Genomic DNA, 21585 nt, shown 5'->3' on the forward strand with positions numbered 1-21585 from the left:
GCAAGGGGTTGGACTAGATGACCTCCTGAGGTCTCTTCCAACCCTAATCTTCTATGATTCTATGATTCTAAGGCGAGAAAGTTAGGAAGAAATACGGAGAAAAGTCAGTTGCCTAAAGGCAGGGGTGGGTTGGAACTTCCCCTCAGCAACATAAAATCTTACAAATGCCTGCAGTTATGTATTATAATGTGCTATATTAGATATGGGCCTGATCCATCTCCCAATGAAGTCAGTGAGAGTTGAATTGGACCTGATAGGCATAGGTTATCTCAGGACATTGTTTGCTGTTTCATATCACTTGGATTCTTAGCACATAACTGTAAAAACAAAACATCCCTGATCCCTAATACAAAGCACCAGCCCATTTTGATGGTGTTCTGGTAAAGACGCAGGTTTTCTAAAATGCCAAATCTTGAAATATTCCCTTCTCCATTCTGCGCTCAGGTGTCCTTCCTAATTTGTAGTTGCCATGTCTGCATATTTACAGCAAAAATCAAGGTGAGCTTAATTATTGTAAATTATGATTCTTCCTCGTATTAACATCAACCAAACACCTCACCCCATATCACCATGCATCTTCCTCTGGTTTGCCAGATCTTGGAATTGTTAAACTGCTGGAATACAAAGCTGATCTCTTTTTCTCGACAGCTAAGAATATGGAGTGAAATCCTGCCTACTGAAGTCCATGTCAAAATTCCCACTGACTTCAATGGGATCAGGATGTCTTTCATGGTGAATGGAGAGTTCGTTTGATTATTTTGTGTTTATTATATGCTGGACAATTATTTGAGTTTTGGATAGTCCATTTTATTTTACTGGTAACTGGTTTACTGACATATTTCAATGAAGTTTAGATAAACTACAGTATTTTCCCAGTTTGCTATTTTAAATGTCCCAGATGGTGAAGCTTCCACCACTTTCTTTAGAGAGAGTATTCTATATCTTATTACATCTGATTGTCAAGAAGTATTTCCATATATTTAGCCTATACTATGCTAAATTTCATTCCTTTACTATTTGGGTCCGTTTGCATCATTTATCTGCCCTCCACAGCATCTGCAACTCCTCTGAATTTAGAATCTTCTGGACATTTAATTATCATGCTATCGTCCAGGTCATTATGGAAGAGAGGATTGATATTGATCCCTATAACACACAACTGTACATGTCTTCCCAGCTTGATACATTGCTGTTTATTCTTGTCCTTTTGTTTACAGACATTGTTAGCTTTCAGGCCATGTGATTGCGCTCCTCTCCAAGCCTACTTGAATTAATGTTTCATGTAAGTTTTCATGAGCTATAGTTTCAAAAGCTTTACTAAAATACAAACAGGTTACCCCCAGGCATCCCCTTTATCCATGCTTATTGTAACCCTATATTTTTAAAAATGCTATCTAGTTTGTAGGGCAAAACATATTCTCCATAATCTCGTTAATATTTATTAATAACTAAGGTTAAGATTCTATTAAGGGTATTTTTAGTCAAAGTCAGGGACAGGTTGCGAGTAATAAACAAAAATTAATGGAACCCCACAACCTGTCCCTGACTTTGTTTAAAAATACCCTGGGGAGGGAGGACGGGGAACAAACAGAGTGCTGCTGGGTACTTGCCGCTCCTCCAGCCCCGCCGCTGCTCCTGTGGCAGGAGCTGACCGCTGCTGCTCCAGCCACAGAGGCACTGACCCAATCCCGGCCACTGTTCTGGCAGCCCCAGGGCTGACCACTGGCCAGCTGTTCTAGCAGCCCAGGTGCTGCTGCTCCTCCTCTGGTGGCACCAGGGTTGACTGCTGGCTGCTGCTTCAGCCACACTGCTGCTCCTGTAGCAGGGTCTGACCACTGCTGCTCCAGACCCAGTGGTGCTGACCCAAACCCAGCTGCTGCTTCAGCACTGGGGCTGCTGCTCCAGCGGCCCCGGGTCTGACAGCTGCTCCAGCATGCCCCAGAAGAAGTCATGGAGGTCCTGGAAAGTCACAGAATCTGTGACTTCTGTGACAGAATCATATTCTTAATAACAAATATAAGGTATACATTCTAAGTGGATATTAAGGATCATCATATCTAACTGAGAAACACTGAGGAACACTGGCCAACAACTTGGATACAGCCAGACCTATCTGAGAGGCACTAATCCTTGATCACATTCATTTTCAGTGGTAGCGAGAGGGCAGACTGGAAAATTCTAGTCAATGGTCTCTTAATCTCATTTATTTTCACTGGGATGTAAGCAGGCTGCTTAAGAAAAGTTGGACGGGGCCACATGCCTACTATTCACATTCAATTGAAAAGAGGCAGAGTCAATGAGAAAGTCTGGCCAGCAGCCACATTTTCCCAATGGACTTTCAAATGGGAGGCAGATAAAAATGAATGATGATAGGCACTGAAAGCATACTCTCATTCACTTTCACACTCTGTGTAGATGAATTCCCTATCACTGTAATCAAGTGGACCTGAGACATGCTGAGTAGTAGCTCAGTAGCTGCTTCAGTCTAGGCACAGGCCTTTATTACCTATAAATAATGTCGTCAGGCCTTCACCTCTAGTGTGCAGCAGCTTCTCACCTATGTTAATCAAAAACACACTCAAGAAATTGCCACACTCAGAAAGCAGATAAGCCTTTAAGCTTCAAAACAATTGACAAGTTTGTCAGCCAACAGGGCCTCTCTTCCACTTCAGAATGATGGGAATTTACTGCTGCAGGGAAGGATTAAAATGATCTGTGTTTGTTTATTAATATAGCAACCAAAAGTGTGTGAGCTGTTTCCTATAGACATATAGGATGACAAGTCCCTGTCTGGAAAAATACATGGTGGATAGGCTGAGCTGCAAACACAAGCGTAGTGCTTGCTACTGTCCCAATCACTTCAGTAGGACTGCTTACTGTAGTAAGTGCTATGCTAGGTAGTACAGTCCTCATCCTACAAGAAGCTCTGTGTAGGTGGAGCACTATTGATTTCAGGGAGCTCTGGCTAAGTGCTGGGGCTCTTCTGTGCAGAGCTCATTGCGGAAGTCGTGCCTAGACAGATGACAACATAAAGACAGGAAAAGGAAGTGGGGAGAGGTAGTTTTTGGGAAAGGAACCATCATGTTGCTCTGTGTTTGTACAACACCTAAGACAGCAGGGTCCTGGTCCAGGATTGGGGCTCAGGTACTAGTGCAATACAAATAATTAGTGCACCATGAATCTTTTAAAAAAAACTGGAGTATAACTAAGGTGTTAATTTTAATTTGATGAGAGGGAAACATCCAAGAAAATTTCCAAAATCACTCGTACAAAAATGTGGTTTAACAGAAAAGCCAACGAAAAATAAAGGAACTCGGAGGTTACCATCTGGGTAAGAAGTAGCACAGGCTAGAACTAATGAAATTTCACTGAAAACTCCAGTGAATAAGAGAAGCAGGAGACTATTTGAAGGTTATTTTCAGTGACATTTCAATGTGTAATTCTTTCTTAAATGTAACATTCTTCTTTCTTTTCTTTTGCAGCTGCTATCCAGGTTTTTTAAAGCAAGACTGTAATGTAGGGATATTAATGGTTTTGTTACAGGAATCTGAAGCTAAAAATACCACAGGTGAGTAGGTTAATTAAGTGTTAATAAGAACTATGTGAAATATTCACAATGAACCTTAAAACCCATTCAAATTGAGCTTCCTGTTACAGTGAAGCTTTGAACCAAGGACTGAAAGTCCTTGACCCATCCCAGCTGTGGATGTACCCCAGAGACTTGATTTGAACCTGCAGTTTATTCCATCACTGCTACAAGTCTGAACCAAGAACTTTGCCATTACTGTATGTAATTGATTCCATTTAACCAATCCTAGCTCTCATCTATATCTTTTTCCTTTTATGAATAAACCTTTGGCAACACCGTGATTTGTGGGTAAGATCTGATTTGTATATTGGACTGGGGCTTGGTCCTTTGGGATTGAGAGAACCTTTTTTCCTTTACTGGGGTATTGGTTTTCATAACCATTTGTCCCCATAATGAGTGGCACTGGTGGTGATACTGGGAAACTGGAGCGTCTAAGGGAATTGCTTGTGTGACTTGTGTTAGCCAGTGGGGTAAAACCAAAGTCCTCTCTGTCTGACTGGTTTGGTTTGCCTTGGTGTGCATAGAAACCCCAGCCTTGGGCTGTAACTGCCCTGCTTTAAGCAATTTCTCCTGAACTGGCACTCTCAGTTGGGTCCCACCAGAACCAGCATCATTACAGTGGCGCATCTCAGATATGTGAACCTTAATCTGTGCTTGTGAAAGAGTGGAGGATGTGGACTGAGAAGATTTGAAAGTGGCCTGCCTTGCTCCTCAGATTATCTGAGATCTTCCTCCATATAGACATCTTTGGTGAGAGAAGGGATACCTGGGGCATGGGAGAGGGAGAGGATGGTGGATGTTCCCTTGAAGGATAGAGTAGCCAGACTCAATCTCCAACCAAGTCTTCAGCAATTGGCTCACTTGAGAGCCAAATTACAGACTTCAGTTTTTGAGTCCTTCACTTAAAAATGTGTTGCTTAACAAGAAAAATAAAATATTTTGAACAGTTAGGATATAATGAAGATATTCTCACATAGCTCTTGATATAGAGCAGATTTGGGAATATTGGAAAATTTGAACACCTACAAATGAGCTGTTGTGGACAATTTGCAAAGTCAGGGAGAATTGGAAAAGTATTGGAAAATAGGAGGAAAGTAAATGTTGTGCAAATCTGCACAAAAGAAGAGAGTGATCCTGACAGTCTCTGTAACCTTTCTCTAGTAAAATAAAGGAATATATAATGATGTGGGGAAAAAGCACCAACAGCCATTCTTATTTTCATTACATTGGTGTAAATCTGAGTAGCTCCACTGAAGTAAATGGATTTACATTGGTGTAACTGGAAACTCTAAATTTGTAAGACCAAATTCTGTTTCCATTTATACTCTGCAACCTCAACATTAGTGAGGTTGCAGGGCATAACTGAGGCAAAATGAGGGGAATGGAACTATGAACAGCAAATAACATAGGCTTATAAGAAAAACAAAAGGCCAATTAACAATGCCCAGTCTTGCCCAATTATGGTATTTTTTGATAAATTACAAAGTGATACTTATCAGAGGGGTAGCTGTGTTACTCTGGATCTGTAAAAGCGGCAAAGAGTCTTGTGGCATCTTATAGACTAACAGACGTATTGGAGCGTAAGCTTTCATGGCTGAATACCCACTTCATCAGATGCATGATACTTAGCAGTCACAGTCCCACTTCTGTCCCGTCTTCCTTACCCTCACGGTCCCAAGAGGGGATGTGCAGGGGTAACTGCCTCCAATTCCAGACCAGGCTGCTTGGACAGAGATTGGGGCATGGATCCTATTCCCCTAGGTGCCCATGTAGTTCCTTCTTCAAAGCTAATTTGCTCAGGATCTGTTTAGGTATGTGTATTTGTGTAAAATGTTATTTGAGAGGCAGGAAGTGAAACAGTATAGGAATAAAGAAAACACATTTTGGACAACATCGGAGTCCTCATGGAGTAAAGTCAGAACCTTTAACTTTGTAAAACATTCTGAATTTGCAACAGAGATTTCTAAGATATTTGGGATTTAGGTTATCATTTAAAGAAAATACTCATTTACTAACGCAAGGCTTGATTAAACAGCACTGGAATGTTCCTTCGCATAAAAGGATTTGATCCATTCCAGTAATTAGCTTGCAGCTTTTTTTAAGCTATGCCATTTAGAAATCAGAATATCAGATGACACACACTCATTCACATATATTGTTTGTAAATGCAACCCAACATTTATACTGCAATTATATGTGATGTCTCATTGATTTCGACTGGCTGCAGGTGACATGGGGATGTGTGACTCTCGCTTTCTATTTCTTTCTTTCATTTTTTTGGCATCACTGGTACAATTCTTGTCAATTCATTAACAGGAAATAGCTTGTGGGTACAGTCGGAAACTCATTCTCTTATACCATTTTATATTAACTTAAAGATAGCAGATAAAAACATCTAAATATAAAACCATTTTTTTTCACCCATTCTGATCGGTGATGACATCCAAGTGATCAAAGTGCAGTTTGGTAATTTCATCTCCTTTCCATTTTAAATGGAGGAATTAAGTTTCCTATAATTCTACATAGTTGCAAGCATTCAGATTCTGTGCTAGCACATTATATTACTAGCTCATAGCTCTTCCAATTGTTCAGAAAATAAAATAATTCAAACATTGCACTGAATAACTTTACAGTAGTTATTTACTCTCAGACCCATTGGCCCAATCCTGAAATGCTAACTAAGGGTCTGAGTCTATGCTGAGAAGTACTTAACTATGCAAATACCCCATTGTGTAATAAGGTACTACTCAATACAAGGATAGCAGAATTGGAACTGCAAGCAGGACTCCCACTGAAGTTACACCTTCCCCACCATTTATTATTTTGAAAAAACATAATAGCACAGTCACACTGTCACAAATCCTTAAAAAAGTATGTTCTGTATTTTTTCAAACAAAAATACTTACTGCTAATTGAAACTTACAAATTGTAAAATTGTATTTCTACTCTGACAAGCTGCTCTGTGAGAATGTGGAATCTTATGAAGCCACTCACCAAATCCACATCAAATGTTACATTTACAAGTTGGAAATGTGTCTTTTCTTTCTGCTAGTTCCTGCTTATGCAACCAGGGATTTCAAAGTCAAGCTGGGTTCTTTCTGGGTCATGCATTATTAGACCTTAGTACCTCCTGTAGCACTGACACATTGGGAAGTCCAGTTCCCCTGAATATGGTTGCTCACTAGTTGTGGTACTTCTTCTCATGTGATACCAGCACTTTCAATATCCTCTGCCACTGTCTTCTTCCAGCTCTTGCTCACTTTCTTTTTCCTCCCAGGGGTACCCAATTCCATATGTGTACATGTCACAACCACATGAGCCTTCTTACTTTGATATTTTCTAACATGTCTTGTTTTCATCTCCCTTACTCTTGCATTTGTTATTTTGTCTTTCCATGAAATGTGTAATATCTTCCTCAGCCGTCTGTAATGGCCAGCCTCCAATTCCTTTTTGTTAGCCACTGTGATTGGCCATGTCTCTGCTCCGTACAGCAGTGTGCTCAGAACAATCAGATGGTATAATCTGACTTTTAGTTCAGTGTGAAGACCTGTTTGACCACATGTTGTTCATCCTTCTAAAAATAACGTTTTTCCTAATCTCATATGAGTACCTTTATCACAGCCACCTTCAACGGTCATCATGCTCCCCAGACACCAGAAGTCTTCTGCCTTTTTTATTTCTTTTCTATCCATATACACTATTGCATTTGTTCCTACCTTCCCAGTCTTGGTTTTCTCTGCATTTACTTTCTGTCAAATGTTTGCTGTTTCCTATTCTACCTCTGATTTAAGGGCAATCATTTAATTCCACATCATATATAATAAAGCAATATCATCAGCAAAGTCAAGGTCACGTAACTCTTTTCCACTAACCTTTTGTTGCCTGCTTCATTACACAGCCTATTGCTAATGCATAGAGGATGGTGATAACACACAGTCTCGTCTTCCTCCAGTTGCAATACTGAACAACTCACTCAGGGCTATATCCAATCTTACCATGGATCTCCTTCCATCATATAAGCTCCTTATTATGTCAATATTATGTCTTAAAGTCAATAAAGTTGATTAAGATGAGTTTTTGTCAAGCAGTAGCTTTTCCAAGAATCTATTGAAGAGTGAATATCTGTTCACAACATGATCTACTTGGATAGAACTCAGCCTGTTCGTCTCATAATATTCCATACCACTGCCTTCTTCATTCTATTCAGTGTAAAGGTAGCCAATACGTTGCCTGGGAGTGACAGTGGTACAATCTCTCTACAGCTCATGCAGTAACATCACCCTTTCTTGGCAATTCCCTGATTATACCATTTTTCCAGCTTTGTGGCTTTGTTCTTTCATTCATAGTTCGTTACACAGTTTTGATAACTGCTGAATTAGAATTTCACTTCCCACCTTTAGTGCTTGAATTCTGTCAACCCCAGGAGCTTTCCTCTGTTTGAGGCTTTTGATGGCTGCTTTAGTTTCATCAGATGATATTGCTTTCTCTTTCCTACTTAGCATTTGCATTTCTGCTCAGCTTAATAGGAAATGGAATTTTTTTTCATTGTCTGGCTTGATCTTCATGTGTTTTCAACATCTATGCATGAGAGTCCCTGATCGTCATCACCTATGATGGTCTGGTTCTTCTTGAGAGGACTTTCACTATTCAGTAGAGCTGCTTGAAGTCTCCCCTTTGTGCTACTTCTTCTGCCTCTATAGACTTCTCCTGAACCCAGGCATTTCTATCTTGCCTGTATCTCTTTATTTCTTTTGTCTTTTTATCTGAATCTTACACCTGTCTCTTGCACTGTTCCTTTTTTGCCTTCAGAGCTTTCTGCTCATCAATCAAAGCCCATGTTCCAGATGTAACCCATGGATCTTTCTTCTATCCTCTTTGGAGGCCCACTATTTCCTTTGCTTTCTCAACTACCATCTTCTTCCAGTTTGATGATCTATCTTCTAGATGTTCATAAAACTATGGAATGGTTGCTGAGTACAATCTGGAATCTGATATATGTTTCTTTGTCCTTTAACTTGTCTATAGCTATAACACTCTTTTTGTCTGTCTTCATGATCATTTTGAGTTTACGTTGAAACTTGGCCACTAAAAGATAGTGATGCGAGTCAACATTGCTCCTGTTCTGACTCTGACATCACTGAAAGATGATGCTCATCTACACATCTACATTTCTCTGGTTGACAGTCAAATTGTCTGGTGATCTCCTTGTAAGCTTGTGAATCCTCTTGTGCTAAAAGAGACTGCTTCCTATATTTGAGATGTTTGCGCTACAGAAATTTAAAATCCATTCAACATCATCAGTTCAGATGCCATCCACTGCTGTTCCTATGATTCTTCCCAACCAATAGAGTTGTTGCTGGTTTCTGCATTGAAATCACCTATCATCAACTTGATGTCATGGTCAGGCAGGTCATCCAATACTTGCTGCACCTGCACATAGAAAGTGTCCTTTTCACTGTTACCTGCTGCATTTGTTGGTGCATATACGTGGATTACTGTACACTTGACATATTTTGTTTGGGCCTGGCTACTATTATTCTGCTGTTCACTTGTGACTATAAGATTAAAGCACTATCCGACACCATCTTGCCACTCCCTGCTCATCTTGTCTCACTGTATGTCCAGATGGTATTTTTTTTTATTTTTCTTGTAACCTGTGCCAGCTTTCCCCTATTATACAAAGTATGTGCATTCCATGTGCCTACTCTTGTTACAGATTTGATCATCAAGATTTGATGTCTTGAAATCTCAGTCTCCTTTTTTCTTTCACTGAGATCTGTCATACTTGGGTTTTGAGCTCCATCTGCATCTACTGTCCTCAAGTTTTGGTTTAACTGAACTATTTCTGTTGCAATAAGATTTTACCTGAGTGGGTTGCAAATCCAACTGCAGAATCCTCCTTTTATCCGGACTTGGGAAATAGTGGCAGAGTTAATAAATCGTTACCAGTAATAATGACTGAGAGTCAAATGCTGCTGTCAAGTGCACCTGCGCTCCACTCTCATCAAATATGTTCTTAATTACACTTGTGCAACCCCACTATCTTCAATGTGATTGCAAAGGTAGAGTTTGACTCTACTTGCTCTTGGGGCCTTTAAGTCATTCAGGGACATTCACGTTTGTTTTTGGTAGGAGATACAGCACCACTCGGTTATGCAAAATGGTGAGGTAGCTACAGGCCAGACCCCATCTGATAAACCTGCACTTATTCGTGTAACTCCTATGATGCCAGTGTAACTCCTTGCATAAGTAACACCACTTACAAAAGCACTGTATATTTATATAAATGTGAAAAGAATTTTATAATTAGCAAAATAAAGAAGTCTCTTGTTAAGTTACAGCTTTTAAAAACTGTATTGTCAGGAAAAAAACCTATTTTAACTAAGTTATTAAAAAGGTTGGGTGAAGTATTCTGACCTCAAGAAGCAACAGGAGTCAAGATTTTGCCAGAAAGGACATTTGAAAATTGCAGGTGGCACTGGGTTATCTCATATAATCCTGCTGGTGTTTATAACCAAATTAAGATGCTGGAAGAATTTCTGATCCTCTAGATATTGAAGGAAAAAGATAGAGATTTTTTTTCATTTTATACTAGTGCTTCTTAAAAAGTTTTGTAGTTACAAAACAAGCATATCATTTTAATTAACAGAAACATACTGTTTGCGTCATCTAGATTGTTGCTTTTGTGAGGAAATAAAAGGTACCTTCTCAGAAAGCTAGAGGAAATGATGGCTTTTAAGAAGTAGACCTAGAGGGTACTGTGAACTCTGATGGATATTAGTACTGTTTCTCATAAGAACTTAGTCATAATTCTTGTTTGTTTTATAGTTAAATGAGAATATTTTGGTTGACTGTAACAGTTTAATTTGAATGTTTTATATTCAGATTACCTGTATATTGGTTGGGAGGTATTACATTAATGTTCATTTTTTCAACAGCATTTAAATTGATCTAATCTGGTTTAGTTATTGTGTATGATTGACAGCTATGGATAGCCTTCCAGAATAAACTGGTAATTTATCTTAAAGTTGAGGATAACATATTTTCTTAGTGTACAGTAAGAATAATACATGGCTATCAATTTATATCATTATTGTTTCTTCTTTGAATTTTTATAGTGCAGTCTCTAATCTTAAAATCCCTCAATTTTTTAAAATGAGCAATATTTAAAACTAAGCATATTCAAACATCCTATGTGGCTTTTGTAGTGAAAGTTACAATATGCTATGGGATTTATTAAAGTTTTTTATAGAATTTTTCACATGGCCAATTCATTTTATGAGTGACTCATATATAAGAAACAAATGGCCAAATTATGCCCGGAGTTACATCTGAGCAACCCCAATGATGCCAATGGGGTTGAACAGGTGTAACGAAGGCTGAATTCAGCCTACGATGTTTAATGGTGACATGCAAAGGAAAAAAATTGAGTTTGTTTCCCTTTTAGGTTCTTTCTGATGTATAAAAGGAGGCCTGAAATATTTCTCTCACTAGTGTCGCTCTTAATACTAAAGTATTTTTCTGCTTGTATTTTTAAAATGGAAGTACCAGGATTAGCAACTTTGGTTCAGATCTTCAACGACATTAAGGTACCTAACTCTCATTGATTTCTGTGGACATAAGGAGTCTAAATATGTTATGGATCTGGGATTTTGTTCCCTGTTTTTCATGAGGGACTCATCAATTCAGAACCCTTAAAGGCCTTAATTAGAGGGGAGAGTGTTTGAATAATTAAAAATAATTAAAAAAGGAGACCTTTCCTCCCCAAAACAAAAGTTTTAAACATTTTGTATAAAAAAATTACTTCCCTTCTCAGTTTAATTAGATATTATTCCCTTTGTTTCTGGGTCCTTTTAATCTTACTAGTTCTTCAATCAGCAACAGAGACATCCAGAGTAGAGAACACCTGAATTTCTAATGTCAGAGAAGGGGGGGGGGAAGCAAGCCTCAATAAACAAACTTCTAGCATTCTTCATTCATTATATAGAAGCAAAAGGAAGAAACCTCACTTCATTTTCCTTGTAGGTCACCTTTAAGCTTTTGGGGCTAAATTCTGTTCTCAAACTACACTGGTTTCAGTCACATTACAGAAATGAAAACAATAGTTATTCAGACTTAACGCTGGCATAACTGACAGCAGAACTGAGTCCTGTCAGTGAGCTCATAGATGCTGGAACTAGGAGTGCTGTGCTTAAGGTTGCCAACTTTCTAACTGCACAAAAACAAACACCCCTGCCTCGCCCCTTCTCCGAGGCCCTGCCCCTGCTCACTCCAGCCCCCCTCCCTTTATCGCTCTCCCCCACCCTCACTCACTTTCACAGGGCTGGGGCAAGGAATTGGTGTGCGTGGGAGGGTATGGGCTCTGGGCTGGGGGTGTGAGCTCTGGGTGGAGCCAGAAATGAGGGGTTCAGGGTGTGAGAGTGCACTCCAGGCTGGGGCAGCGGTTGGGATGCAGCGGGGTGATGACTCTGACTGGGGGTGTGGGCTCTGGGGTGGGGCCATGGATGAAGGGTTTGGGGTACAGGAGAGGGCTCTGGGCTGGGGGCAATGGGTTTGGAGTGCAGGAGGCGGTGCGGGCTCCGGACTCTGGGGTGGGGCTGGAAACGAGGGCTGCGGGCTCTGGGCTGGGGTGCAGGAGAGGGTTTAGGGTGTGGGGTCCCGGCAGCACTTACCATGGCTCCCAGGAAATGGCCACCAGGTCCCTGCAGCCCCTAGAAGCATGGCCGGCAGGAAAGCTCCGCACGCTGCCCTCATGCCTGCAGTTGCCACTCCTACAACTCCCATTGATCATGGTTCCCAGCCAATGGAAGCTGCAGAACCAGGCCTCTGGGTGGGGGCAGCACATGAAGCCTCCCTTGCTGCCCATGCTTTTAGGGCAGAAGTGGGCAAACTACAGGCCACATCCAGCCCATGGGACTGTCCTGCCTAGTCCCTGAGCTCCTGGCCCGGGAGGCTTGCCCCTGATCCCTCCCCCGCTGTTCCCCCTCCTCCGCAGTGACGCTGCCGCGCGGGCAGCAGAGCTGTGAGCTCCTGACACTCTGAGCGGCTTGGTAAGGGAGTGGCGATGGCACGTGGGGCGGGGGCAGTGGGGGGTTTAGGTTGGAGGTCCTGGGGGGCAGACAGGGAGCAGGGGGCGATTGGATGGGACGGAGGTTCTGGGGTGGTCTGGGGTCAGGGAACAGGGGGTGTTGGATAGGGCGTGGGAGTCCTGGGGGGGCCTGTCAGGGGGTGGGGGTGTGGATAGGCAGTCAGGGCAGTCAGGGGACGGGGGGGTTGGATAGGGGGTGGGATGAGGGGGAAGTTTGGGGCGGGGGGTCTCAGGAGGGGGCAATCAGGGGACAAGGAGCGGGGGGTGTTGGATGGGTCGGGGGTTCTGAGGGGGACAGTCAGGGGGCGGGAAGTGGAAGGGAGCGAATAGGGGGCAGAGACCAGGCTGTTTGGGAAGGCACAGCCTTCCCTACCTGGCCCTCCATACAGTTTCGCACCCCGATGTGGCCCTCTGGCCAAAAAGTTTGCCCACCCCTGGTCTAGGGGCTGCAGGGCATCTACTTCCAGGAGTCACGTGGAGATAGGGCAGGCAGGGAGCCTGCCTTAGCCCTGGGCCCCCATTGCGCCACTGACTGGACTATTAACAGCATGGTCGCATAGGCGCTAACTCCGTGGGTGCTCTGGGGTGGAGCAGCCATGGGGAAAAATTAGTGGGTGCTCTGCACCCACCGGCAGCCAAGCTCCCTCCCTGTCCCATCTCATCTCACCTCCTCCCCTGAGCGTGCCGTGTCCCCGCTCCTCCGCCTACCTCACAGGGCTTGCTGCTGCCAAACAGCTGTTTGGCCGCATAGCAAGCTCCGGGAGGGAGCAGGGAGGAGCAGGAATGTGGCGTGCTCAGGGGAGGAGGCGGGGAAGAGCCGGGGGTGGGGATTTGGGGAAGAAGTCGGAATGGGGGTGGGAGAGGGTGGAGTTGGGTGGAGACTTTGGGGAAGGGGTTGGAATGGGGGCAGGGCGGGGCAGAGTCGGGGTTGGGGGGGGGGTCAAGCACCTACCAGCATGAGTATAAGTCGGCACCTATGCATGGTTGGCCGTACTGACCGGAGCCACCAGGGTCCCTTTTCCACTGGGCATTCCGGTCGAAAACTGGATGCCTGGCAACCCTAGCTGTGCAGCTGCACTCTCTGGCTTGAAGTGGTTTCCATCAGATACCGGATTTACAGTTTGGTTCAGTGGCTCTCAGCACCCTCACTATTCAAATTGTTCCAGCACCCCTGCGCCAGAGAGAGAGACTGCTGATCTTAATCAGGACTGCAGGAGCAGGGCCCTATTCAGTACATTTCTGTGGAGCTCAAAGGTGCATGGTAATTTTGAGGACCAACCCTCCATTACTGGTGTACCGCCCCACAGGGCCCGAGCCTACATTCCTGGTGCTGCCCCCCCCCCCCTCCCCAGCCAACGCTCAGGGAAGAAGCCTGCTGGGTCCCTGCTGTCCACTAGTTCAAGCTGCTCAATGTGCAGGCTGGTAGAAGTTCCAGGAAAGTGGGTACATCAGATCAACCTGATCATAACGAGCCCCCCGCTCTGACACAGGGCTGGAGGAGCGTTTGTCCTTTGGCCTGGCAGGGGCTTCTAGCTACAGGAGAAGGCCCTGCCTAGCAAGGAGAGGCCCCAGGGCCGCCAGCTCCACAGCACCGGCCCCTCCGCGGAGCGCGCACCACTGGCCCAGGGACAATGCGCGCGCACCTGTCCCGAGCCCATCCTCTAGTCTGCGCAGAGGGGGAGGGGGACGCTCACACGCCGCCTCTCCAGCCGCCGCCCGGCAGCTGCCGCCGCTCGCGCTCTGCAAAGGGCCGGGGCGCTCGGAAGAGCCGGAGCGGAGCACTGCGGCAGCGCGGAGCCCCGAGGGCTTCCCTGCCTCTCTGGGTTTGGGAACTGGGCGCTTGCAGCCCGCAGCATCCTCCCCGGCCGGTGCCCGGCATGGAGCCCTGGAAGCAGTGCGCCCAGTGGCTGATCCACTGCAAGGTGCTGCCGCACAACCACCGAGTGACCTGGCCCACGGCTCAGGTGTTCGACCTGGCGCAGACCCTCCGCGATGGGGTCCTGCTCTGCCAGCTGCTGAACAACCTGCGGAGCCACTCCATCAACCTGAAGGAAATCAACCTCAGACCCCAGATGTCCCAGGTAAGGGCGCCGCTCCACAAGGGCTGCTGCCGCCCCCGGCTCGCATCCCCCATTAATCAGCTGCTTAATTTCTTTGTGCAAATGCGGAGAAGCGCTAAGTAGCCTGCTCGTGTTTTGCTTTCACTTACCCGGTAGCATTTAACTCTACGGAGTATTGGAGGACAGGATGCACGCGAGGTGAAAGATGCTGCAGGGAGTTAAACCCTATTGTATGGAGGGGCACGTGCCCACCCTCCGTGTCCCCTATCGTAGTCACTGCACGCTTTATGAGACGTACTCAAGCTACTCTGTGTTTGCAATAGTTATTGTGAAGTAAGGAGGTATTGAAATGCTTTCTGTTTTTTTTTTTAAAGCAACAAGTAACCCTCTTAAAACCATACAAGAGACAGCCCCTCCCAAACATATTTCGGTTTTGTTTTGTTGTCAGTTCTGTCCCGATAAATTTTAAAAAGAATGGTGTCATGTAGAATGAGGAATATAGGAAGCTGAATTACTATTCTCTATAATTGCAATAGCTAGGGGGAAAAAGATCCCAAGAAGACTAACTTGACATAAATCTGCTCCAGCCCTCTGAAGGTTTCTGAGCATTTGGTCTAATCACATGCTGGTGTTTTTAGTGTTTCCCCAACCATTTCTCAAAAGACAGGCAAAAAATATAACAAAACCTGTGTGTGAGATTGTTAGGTGTGTGATCTTCATGGAGATCAAAGCTAAAGCTCAGGGTCCCTTTCAGTCAATCCTGTGTGCTTAGGTCTTGGATTACATATTTATTGGGGAGCTCTGAACAGAGGGGTTCCTTCTGGACCTCAGAAGCTGTGATACCCATGCACAAAGTTGTGATACCCTAAGCACATGATTTTGGTTTCGATTGTAAATTTCATGCTTTTTGTCAGATAAAATTGTACCTAATGTTACTTCTTTCCACCCCCCTGCCCACTGGTGTTTGTGAATTTCATTTTCGTTTATTTTTGAGAGGCCCCCGGCCTGTATGGCACATGATGCAGATGGGGAGCTCCTTTGAAGTCACTGGGGTTTTGCACAGGTGTCTTTTCTCATGGGATAATTTACAAAGATCAGGGGTCCAGTCACTGACCCTGCAAAAAAGCACATGCTTAAATTTAACCATGTGAGTAGTCACATTGAATTAAATATGAATATGCAGAAGGTTAATTAGCTGGATAAGTTTTTGCAGCATCAAGGCCTTGTTTTGTATACCTCTCCTTTTTGAGTTGTATGAATTATAGAGTTAATCCTTATTTATGGAGCGGTAATAACCATAGTTAAACTACCTTCCCAATATAAGCCTGATTTTTAATACACTTTGCTTTTCCCTCTAATCTTCCTGAATCTTTACATCCTGCACCTCAACTCTGGTAGATTTTATCTGAGAAATTGTTTTTTTAATTTTTTAAAAATTAAAAACTGAGAGTTATAAAGTTATGGTGTTCTGAACTGCAAACACCTGTCCTTCAGATTTGAAAAATTTCCTAATGATTTTTTGTGTCTTGTCTCAAAAGAACTTAGAATTTCTGAAATTGGGCCTGAATCTGCAAATGAATATGCTGGGGTGGACTCTGTGCTCCTGTGGAGACTCATGCAGAACTGGGGTTGCATTTTATTGGCTTTGCTGAAGACAAGTTCCTCTTAGCCTTATAGGGGGCGATAAAGAGCACTGTTAAAACTAATAATATGAAAAATGTATTTACTATAAACAATTTATAATTAACTGACTTTTTGTTTCTGGTTTTGCTGGATTGACCTGGACAAACAGGTACGTGGGGGCATGGATTGGAAGTGGGAGCATGGCGGGGGGGGGAAATTGTGGTGAGTTAGAAGTCTGGGAAGAGATATAGAGAGCATGAAGAGTAGACAGAGGATGATAGTAGGTCTGAGGACTGAGAGGTACTGGGTGAGGTAGTGTGGTGCCATGCTTCCTGTTTTTTGAATGGAAGGGGTAGTGGTGAGAATGCGAGTGCATGGAGTGGTAGGCAGGAGAGAGTAGGGCTTCTCAAGGGCATGGAAGTTGCAAAGGATGGGAAGCACAGTGGGACGTGTGCAGGGGACTGGAGAAGGCATGAGAGGGTTACCGGGACAGGGTGGGTGGGTGTAATTGTAACTTGTTGTTTTGACCATTGCATATATTTTGGAAAATTTTAAGGTGGCAAGTTAAGGTTGGTTGGTAAAGAGTGATGAAGGATTATATGTCTGTGGAGAAATTGGTTGGGTCTCTTCACTGTTCATTTCCAGACATTCTTGTGTTTTGTTTTTTTTAAAGAGAGGTCAAATTTTTCGTATGAATATATATGTTAGGCCATACTTGAATCATGAGATGACTGTCAAATAATTGCAGTTGAGTTGCAGACAAGACATGGAAAATTGTGGAAAAGTAATAATGGGACTTTATTAATTGTGTTAATTTGGAAAAGCCAGAGAAGACCTATTTGTTTAAGAAAAATTTGCTGGAACCATATAAACACTCAAGTATTATATTATGCCTGCTAATTTTTTTTGATAACCAGACATTTTGCTGCAACTATATTACAGTCATTAATGTCCAGGACTCTGGCTGTCAGCTGCCCGGGCTGACAGTGGGAGCCCTGCCTTGTGGGGGCTGACAGCAGGACCCTGGGCTCCCACTATCAGCCCTGGAAGGCTGATGGCCAGGACTCCCGTTGTCAGCCCCACACTCTCAGCACCACCTGGCTGACAAAATTGCTGTGGAAGCTTAATATTGCGGGATCCGCAATTGCTGCAGTATTGTGAATTAATTAGAGACTTATATACATAATATATATGCAAACAGACACTAGGAGTTAATTGGACTCCAGTGAAACATGGTTTCAATTTTCCACTCTCTTTTTAAACAAAGATTTTGTTGAGGATTATATGTAAATGGATATCTCATCATTGCCCCGGAATGCTAGTCTTTAATATGGCAATGTAAAATGTTAACATTATATTAAAATATTATGAGAAGAGATTCTGAGTACAAGTGGTCTGCTTCTAATCCCATTTGATATGCACCAGTAACTTCACTGATGTATACAGAAGTTAAGTAGATGTCTGCTGAAGCAAGAATAGACTTTAACATTTTCTAACATTTTTGCAACACTTTCAGAATACCAGGACCTAATAATTTGTAACATTTTACTTTTTTAATTGAAGTTTATTTTAGACTAATAGGAAGGCAATATTAGTACCCAGGCTTAGGAAGCTCCTCTTATTTCATGTGTTTTTAAAAATAGATGCTTGTACAATTATTGTAAATTGGACTATTTTTGCTTGACATATTTAGTCCACAATCACTGTCAGTTATATTCTTTCTTTTTATGACACCATTCTCATCTTGGCAAATGCATTTACTGCAAAATATTCTGTAAAAGCCAATAATGCATTATAAAAAAACATATCAAGAATAAATTGCAACCAGTCAAAATAAAAACTACCCCAGCAACCTACTAGATGCAAATATTATGACAGACATTCTAAAATACTTAAATCTTCAAAATTTGAATAGTATACATGACACTGTATAGAAGAGGTGGTATTCTGTAACTTTTGTTAAATGACGCAGAGATCGTAGAGGACATGAATTTTAAGTGGAGCAAATTCAGATGAAATTCTCTTATAGCACACATTTAGTAACTGCATAAGATAAGTAGGCCTTGCTAGATTGGAACAGAGCACTAGTTCATCTACTCTGGCATTCAACTTCTGGCAGTGACAGTCTTGGAGGGAAGAATTCTTCCTCCTCCAAATCCCAGTTCTCCAACTCATGATATATTTAGCCATTTATGCATCCCTGTATGTAGAATGTGTGTGGATGATTCCTTGCTGATCCTTGTAGGCAATCTGTTTTGTGTTCTAATACATAAGGTCTGTTGCTATTATTTCCACAGCTTTGCAAAACTATAAATAATTTACAGATCAACTGTTGGATATAGCTTCATATAATACTCACATTTCATTATGAATAAAAATATGTAAATATATTCTACTGGGTTAATGAACTAGAAAGGTTTCTTCATAATAACACAATATTTTCTTTCAGAGTGGTAGCCATGTTAATCTGAATCAGCAAAAAGAACGAGGAGTACTTGTGGCACCTTAGAGACTAAGAAATTTATTTGGGCATAAGCTTTCGTGAGCTAAAACCCACTTCATCGGATGCATGCAGTGGAAAATACAGTAGGCAGATATATATACACACACAGAGAACATGAAAAAATGGGTGTTGCCATACCAACTCTAACGAGACTAATCAATTAAGGTGGGCTATTATCAGCAGGAGGAAAAAAAACTTTTGTAGTGATAATCAGGATGGCCCATTTCAAACAGTTGACAAGAAGGTGTGAGTAACAGTAGGGGAAAAATAAGCCTGGGGAAATAGTTATTATTTTGTGTAATAACCCATCCACTCCCAGTCTTTATTCAAGCCTAATTTATTGGTGTCCAGTTTGCAAATTAATTCCAGTTCTGTAGTTTCTCGTTGGAGTCTGTTTTTGAAGTTTTTTTGTTGAAGAATTGCGACTTTTAGGTCTGTAATTGAGTGATCAGGGAGGTTGAAGTGTTCTCCGACTGGTTTTTGAATGTTATAATTCTTAACATCTGATTTGTGTCCATTTATTCTTTTGGGTAGAGACTGTCTGGTTTGGTCAATGTACATGGCAGAGGGGCATTGCTGGCACATGATGGCACATATCACATTGGTACATGTGCAGGTGAATGAGCCTCTGATGGTGTGGCTGATGTGATTAGGTCCTATGATGGTGTTCCTTGAATAGATATGTGAACAGAGTTGGCAACGGGCTTTGTTGCAAGGATAGGTTCCCGGGTTAGTGTTTTTGTGGTGTGGTGTGTGGTTAAGAACATAAGAATGGCCATACTGGGTCAGCCCAAAGGTCCATCCAGCCCAGTATCCTGTCTACCGACAGTGGCCAATGTCAGGTGCCAGAGGGAGTGAACTGAACAAGTAATGATACAGTGATCTCTCTTCTGCCATCCATCTCCACCCTCTGACAAACAAAGGCTAGGGACACCATTCCTTACCCATCCTGTTTAATAGCCATTAATGGACTTAACCTCCATGAATTTATCCAGTTCTCTTTTAAACCCCGTTATATTCGTAGTCTTCACAACCTCTTCAAGCAAGGAGTTCCACAGTTCGTGTGCTGAGTGAAGAAGAACTTCCTTTTATTTGTTTTAAACCTGTTACCATTGCTGGTGAGTATTTGTTTCAGGTTGGGGGGCTGTCTATAAGCGAGGACTGGCCTGTCTCTCAAGATCTGTGAGACTGAGGGATTGTCCTTCAGGATAGGTTGTTAGATTCTCGATGATGCGTGATCTGGCAAGCTGCTTTGTACAGATGGACACTTGCAACTGCTTCAAGCTTCATTGATTTGAACTTGACTCTTGCAGGTACAGGGGTTTGTTTATGTGTATCAAAACCTATACGGGCCAAATTGTGATCTCAGTAAAGATTTTGCTAATTTATGCTAGGTGCTAAGTGCCGCTGCAAAGTGAAGAGAATCCTCTTCTCCCATTGATTTCCATGAGAGCAGTCAATTAGACCTTTGCAGGAGACACTCTTCACATTAGAGAATCATCCTTGGAAAATGTCAGAAATTATTATAACCTTGAATACATTTAAAAATGTATTTAGGTCTGCAGTGCATAAATAGAAAATTAAAGGCTTAATCCTGTGAGTTGCCGAGCATTCTAAAAAGGTACTGAGCATCAACTCCCATTGTAGCTTAAGTGAGCTTTGAACCTCTTGGGGAGAGACTGAAAATCTTTCATGATTGGGCTGTACATTTGCAATGTTTTCAGAAATAGTTACACTTGTCAGTAGTCTAATAAATTCTCTGCATTATGTAATATCTGCATCGTAGGATTTCGCAGTGCTTTGTAAACATTAGTTTTTTCTCCTGTTCCCGTGATGTAGCATGTAGTATGTTATCCCCACAGGCACAGAGAGGGAAAGTGCCAATGGTAGACTTGGAATTAGAATTTGGGAGGTCCTGGCTCCCAGATGCATTCACAGTCCACTAGTGTTTTATTGCTTTGTAATCCAAGGTGCTTGTGGTAATATTTTGCCCATATTGTTTGACCCTCATGTGGCTCTTTATGGTTATGCATGTGTCTTTTGTAGAGTCAAACTGGTATTTTCCTGTTCAGTTTTGTCAACTTTGATAGATTTGGTCCCTGCTACAAGCAGAGTTGTGATGACATGAAGAATTCTGGTTGACACACAATTTTTGGGAAACGAAAGACACTGGCCACCCCCCCACTGTTCCTCAGACGTTCTTGTCAACTGCGCTCTCCTGCTGGTAATAGCTCACCTTAAGTGATCACTCTCCTTAGAGTGTATATGGTAACACCCATTGTTTCATGTTCTCTATGTATATAAATCTCCCCACTGTATTTTCCACTGAATGCATCCGATGAAGTGAGCTATAGCTCAAATAAATTTGTTAGTCTCTCAGGTGCCACAAGTACTCCTTTTCTTTTTGCGAATACAGACTAACACGGCTGCTACTCTGAAATCTGTCATAAAATGCCCTGTAGTCTAGTGAAAGGTGCATTAAACTGCAAGCCCAGACAGCACGAGTTCTACTCCCAGCTTTTCCTCTGACTGCTGTTGACATTTCTGTGTCCTTCACATCACTTGTTGTGAACCAAGGTTTCATGCCTTGGGGGGTAGCTATCATTAACCAGTTTCAGAGAGCAGATAAGTGATAGCTTGCATTGCAGGCAGAGCTGGGAATAGACCTCAGGCCTCTAACATTACAGAGTCCGAGTCCCCCACTTTGCCACATAATGCTTTC

At 42.7% G+C, this 21585-nt stretch overlaps 1 protein-coding gene and 1 long non-coding RNA gene across 2 annotated transcripts in view; one reads left to right on the forward strand and one right to left on the reverse strand.

Moving 5' to 3' along the window:
* Positions 1-15087, reverse strand: part of LOC122461292 — a 30894-nt gene extending 15807 nt beyond the window's left edge. The window contains exon 1 of the long non-coding RNA XR_006283187.1: positions 14887-15087. This is a non-coding gene — a long non-coding RNA (uncharacterized LOC122461292). The remainder of the gene's footprint in view (positions 1-14886) is intronic.
* Positions 14003-21585, forward strand: part of VAV3 (vav guanine nucleotide exchange factor 3) — a 255820-nt gene continuing 248237 nt past the window's right edge. Inside the window, exon 1 of the mRNA XM_038412017.2 lies at positions 14003-14758. Within this exon, the coding sequence (XP_038267945.2) occupies positions 14309-14758 (450 nt within the window). The 5' untranslated portion in view covers positions 14003-14308. The remainder of the gene's footprint in view (positions 14759-21585) is intronic.

This window comes from Dermochelys coriacea, chromosome 8 (assembly GCF_009764565.3).
Source record: "Dermochelys coriacea isolate rDerCor1 chromosome 8, rDerCor1.pri.v4, whole genome shotgun sequence".
NCBI lineage: Eukaryota > Metazoa > Chordata > Testudines > Dermochelyidae > Dermochelys > Dermochelys coriacea.